The sequence below is a fragment of the Trichomycterus rosablanca genome, chromosome 19 (assembly GCF_030014385.1).
Source record: "Trichomycterus rosablanca isolate fTriRos1 chromosome 19, fTriRos1.hap1, whole genome shotgun sequence".
In the NCBI taxonomy this organism is placed as follows: Eukaryota; Metazoa; Chordata; class Actinopteri; order Siluriformes; family Trichomycteridae; genus Trichomycterus; species Trichomycterus rosablanca.
The window spans coordinates 104792-110000 of record NC_086006.1 but is presented as its reverse complement, the minus strand read 5'-3'; the positions used below and the strand labels follow the sequence as shown (position 1 = coordinate 110000).

Here is a 5209-nt window from a genome sequence, read left to right as displayed (position 1 = left end):
TGTGTAGTGTGTGTAATATGTGTGTATAGTGTCTGTGTAATAAACTGATTGCTAATAATAACAATAATAATAACAATAATAATAACAATAATAATAATAATAATACCAAATAATAATAATAATGAACAATAATTATAACAATAATTATAAATAATAATAACAATAATAATAACAACAATAATAATAATAATAATAATAATAATAATAACAATAATAATAACAATAATTATAATAATAATAATACAAATAATAATAACAATAATAATAACAATAATTATAACAATAATAATGAACAGTAAGATAAAATAAAGGAACACTCTCTTACCCATCATCACCAACCAACTCAAAAGCTCCACCCACTCCGAACATGGACTGTGCCAGAGCCAGGGCTGAGGGGGTCTGTACGGGTGTCAGTGCTGAGTGGAATAAACCATCTCGACCTGCGGGGGGTCCTGGTGAGGTGGGCTGGGAGCGGGTAGCACGGAGCTGAACCAAAACACAACATACAACAGATACACACACACACACAACAGTCATTATAATACATGTGAAGAGGTGTGTGTGTGTGTGTGTGTGTCTAAGTGTGTGTATAGGTCAGCAAGAGTTTGTGTATGTGTGTATGTGTGTGTGTGTGTGTGTTCTCACCTTGCTGGCCGGGTCCAGGTCGAGGCGCAGTGGGGGGGTCACCTTGCGGGCGCGGGGCGTGCCTGGTTTGTGTGGCGAGGGCGGTGACAGCATCTGCGGTTCGTGGTAGATGTAAGTGGGCGAGGGCGGGCCGCTGTGTGTCAGCAGGTGGGCGGAGCCCTGCAAGTTTCCCATGAGACCTGGGCGTAACCCTCGCATATTTAGAGACTTCAGCATGACTCCGCCCGCCGCGCCCTCCACCTCGTTCAGTCCCACGGTCTCCAGAGATTCCAGCGAGTGGGCGTGTCTCATGCTGTCCATTACCCTTCGGACACCTCGAGGCTCCGCCTCCCGCTCTATTACGTCCACGCATGTCCAGCGGCCGCGCCTGTAGGGTTCCCCCGATCCCTGACCGAGACGTACCACGCGGAACCGCGAGGCTCCGCCCCCTGCCTGTTCCAGTGAGCGCTGTTTGCGTACGGAGACGGGCGTGGTCGGCTGGCTGGAGCTCTGCTGTGTAAGCAGGGTGGGGATAAAGTTGTGGATGAAGGAGGGGCCATTAAGTACAATGGGAGAGGGCGTGGCCCGGTCGGCAGGGGTACCCGGCGGTGGTGAAGCGCTCGTATCGGGGGGAGGTTTAGAGGCGGGACTTTCTCCGTCCTCCGAGGTCACGCTGGTGATCTGAAAGCCGCTGCGCTTTTTCCCACCACTCATCCTGCACCGGTGTGTGAGTGTGTGTGAGTGTGTGTGTGAGTGTGTAGCTCCCACTTACATCCTGCGCTCACACACACACACACACACACACTTCGAACTCTCAACACCTTCTTTTAAACACGGCTGATAAATGAGCTGAAGAACTGAGCAGGAACAGACGAGCTGTGAGTCTCGAACCCGAGTCCTGATCTTCACCCCTCCTGCTCCAGACGGGTCCTGATCTTCACCCCTCCTGCTCCAGACGGGTCCTCAGTATCAATAACGTCTCTTTAGGAGCTGAGTGTGCACCTTCTTCTGAATATAAAGTTCAGATTTATGATTTATTTATGTTCATTCATTCAAGACTGGACAGTGGGGTGTGTGGGTTTCGGCGGGTATGTGGGTTTTGTGTGGTGTGTGGGTTTCGTGGGGTCTGTGGGATGTGTGTGTACAGTGGGGTGTGTTGGTACAGTGTGTACAGTGGGGTCTGTGGGATGTGTGGGTACAGTGGGGTGTGTTGGTACAGTGTGTACAGTGGGGTGTGTGGGGTGTGTGGGTACAGTGTGTACAGTGGGGTGTGTGGGGTGTGTGGGTACAGTGGGTACTGTTGGGTCCTCCTGATCTTCCCTAACAAAACTAAAGTGAAGCTGAGTGTATTTAGTGTAAACGTGAAGCGTGAAAGTGCAGAAGAGGAAGCAGCTACAGCGCCACTAAAAATCTGCTTCTACAAATCAAAATAAATAAAAACAAATTTTATCACCTATTAATCACTTCTGAACCTGAGCGGCGGTTTAATTCTAATCAAAATCTTCTACAGGCACAAAGATTTAAATACATGTAATAAATTCAGCTTCAATCTGTAAACGTGATAAATAATGTTATTAATCAAATCTGTCATTAATCAAATCTCTCAGTACCGTTTTGCAGTTATAATCATATAATAAACTTGATCATTCTTGTTAAAAATACAGATTAATAAAAAAGATGAAATTTACTGAAATTTAAATGAAAATTAGAACCCTGACACACGAGTGACTCTCACTTCTGCTCTTCTAAACCTGCTGAACATGTACAGAATCAATAACAGGATTATTTTTATTTTATTTATATTCTAATGTAAGAAATCCTCTCATATCTGCTTTAATCTTTATAAACTAATAAGAGAAAATATCTGCACTAAATCATTAATCATCTAATCAAACATCAAACATAAATTTAATCTTAATATTCGATCATTTCAGAGCTCAGAAACATCTAAACAAGATCCTCAGAGTCTAGAGATAAATATTACAGCTGTTCTGTAAACATCAGGGTTAAATATCTGATAAAAACATCAAACATTTTATTCCTAAAATAAATCTAATAATTAATGTTTCATTTTAATTCATTAATACTCGATTCTGATTAAATCTGATTAAATCTGATCACTTACTGCAGTTACACTCTCTGTTCTATCACATTAAATCTTATTTATCCTCTTTTATTAATAACAGATTATTACATCTAATAAACTTATTAAAATATTAAATATTAAAAATGACTTTTATTAATACTGGAGTGAAAAGTTCAAACTAAAACCAGCAAGTAACAACAGAGATTAGATTCAGTTTTAATTTCTCAGATTCTTACTAACCAATGATCTACAGCACCGTGTAACACCGTGTGTGTGTGTGTGTTACTGTGTAACACCGTGTGTGTGTGTGTGTGTTACTGTGTAACACCGTGTGTGTGTGTGTGTGTGTTACTGTGTAACACCGTGTGTGTGTGTGTGTGTGTTACTGTGTAACTGTGTGTGTGTGTGTGTGTGTTACTGTGTAACACCGTGTGTGTGTGTGTGTTACTGTGTAACACCGTGTGTGTGTGTGTGTTACTGTGTAACACCATGTGTGTGTGTGTGTTACTGTGTAACACCGTGTGTGTGTGTGTGTGTTACTGTGTAACACCGTGTGTGTGTTACTGTGTAACACCGTGTGTGTGTGTGTTACTGTGTAACACCGTGTGTGTGTGTGTTACTGTGTAACACCGTGTGTGTGTGTTACTGTGTAACACCGTGTGTGTGAGAGTGTGTGTGTTACTGTGTAACACCGTGTGTGAGAGTGTGTGTGTGTGTGTGTGAGTGTGTGTGTGTTACTGTGTAACACCGTGTGTGTGTGTGTTACTGTGTAACACCGTGTGTGTGAGAGTGTGTGTGTGTTACTGTGTAACACCGTGTGTGTGTGTGTTACAGTGTATCACCGTGTGTGTGTGTACCCACTGTGTGTGTGTGTTACAGTGTATCACCGTGTGTGTGTGTGTGTACCCACTGTGTGTGTGTGTGTGTTACAGTGTATCACCGTGTGTGTGTTACAGTGTAACACCGTGTGTGTGTGTGTTACAGTGTACCCACCGTGTGTGTGTGTGTTACAGTGTATCACCGTGTGTGTGTGTGTGTTACAGTGTACCCACTGTGTGTGTGTTACAGTGTATCACCGTGTGTGTGTGTGTGTGTGTGTGTGTGTTACAGTGTACCCACCGTGTGTGTGTGTGTGTGTGTGTTACAGTGTACCCACTGCCCTGTCACACACCGCTACCCTGTAACTCTATTCAACTTCTCTACAGAATAAATCTGAGGCTCACAATCTGATGATTGATCTGATCTGCGGGATTAATCCTGTAAATAATTCGGGGTCATGAATCCCGCAGTGACAGTCCAGAGTCCCAAATTCTCCAGATCAGTCCTCCTCACATGTTTCATCCAGAACTCTGATCCAACAGCACAGCACGGTTCCCCCGGAGTGTTCCTCCTAATTCCTCAGAGTTCCTCCTCAGTTCCTCCTCAGTGTTCCTCCTGAATTCCTCCTCTCAAACCAGAACCAGAGTCCCAGAGCTCGCGCGTGTGCGCGTGTCCCAGAGCGCGAGCTAAACTCAGTGCTTTAATAACAAGAACACTCACATTCACTTACTCTCTCTCTCTCTCTCTCTCTCTCCCCCGGTTATAAACTCTCTCACTCTCTCTCACTAAACTTTTGATTAATATTCACTCTCCTGCGCTCCACTAAACCCGGAAGTTCCGCCCCTAACTCGCACGGTGCGATTGGCACGCGCACAGTCCGCGCTGCCCCACCCAAATGCGCTCCCGGTCCCTCCACAGTGCGCTACCGGTGTAGTGAACACCAGAGTGAAGCCTGTGTGGTGCACTACACGGGTCATGGGACACCAGAACGTTCAGCTTCATCACCCTGTATTATCCTCTACACCCCAGTATAACCAGCAGTCTTTATTTATCATGTAGTCACCACGTGTTCTGCTCTGATCTAGTGCACTATGTAGGGTGCATGCAGTCATTGTGCACTACACATGGCTTTTATACACTGCGTACTGCAAGATCTGTCCAATAGGAAACCGTGTGAGGTTCCACGCCCTTTAGTCCAAGCACTGCATACAGTGCACAGTGTAGTGTTCATCCAGTGTAGTGTTCATCTAGTGTAGTGTTCACTTACCGTGTAGTGTTCATCTACAGTAGTGTTCATCTAGTGGTGTTCATCCACAGTATAGTGTTCATCTAGTGTAGTGTTCACTTACAGTGTAGTGTTCATCTAGTGTAGTGTTCATCCAGTGTAGTGTTCATCTAGTGTAGTGTTCATCCACAGTATAGTGTTCATCTAGTGTAGTGTTCACTTACAGTGTAGTGTTCATCTACAGTGTAGTGTTCATCTACAATGTAGTGTTCATCTAGTGTAGTGTTCATCTAGTATAGTGTTCACTTACAGTGTAGTGTTCAACTAAAGTAGTGTTTACAGTATAGTGTTTACTTACAGTGAACTGAGGAAACATCTCTGCTGGTTCTTTTAGAAATAAAACATTTTATATTTATTGAGTCTCATTTAACAGCACAAATAAAAAAACCTTTAAA

The 5209-nt window shown here is 43.8% G+C and overlaps 1 protein-coding gene across 1 annotated transcript in view; it reads right to left on the bottom strand.

Annotated features, from left to right (window-relative positions):
• zgc:153012 (uncharacterized protein LOC777626 homolog) overlaps window positions 1-2104 on the bottom strand; it is a 20734-nt gene extending 18630 nt beyond the window's left edge. The window contains exons 1-2 of the mRNA XM_063015932.1: window positions 646-2104; window positions 326-486 (exon numbers count right to left, since the gene is read on the bottom strand). Of these exons, the coding sequence (XP_062872002.1) occupies window positions 326-486; window positions 646-1338 (854 nt within the window). The 5' untranslated portion in view covers window positions 1339-2104. The remainder of the gene's footprint in view (window positions 1-325; window positions 487-645) is intronic.
• Between the last annotated feature and the right edge of the window lie 3105 nt (window positions 2105-5209).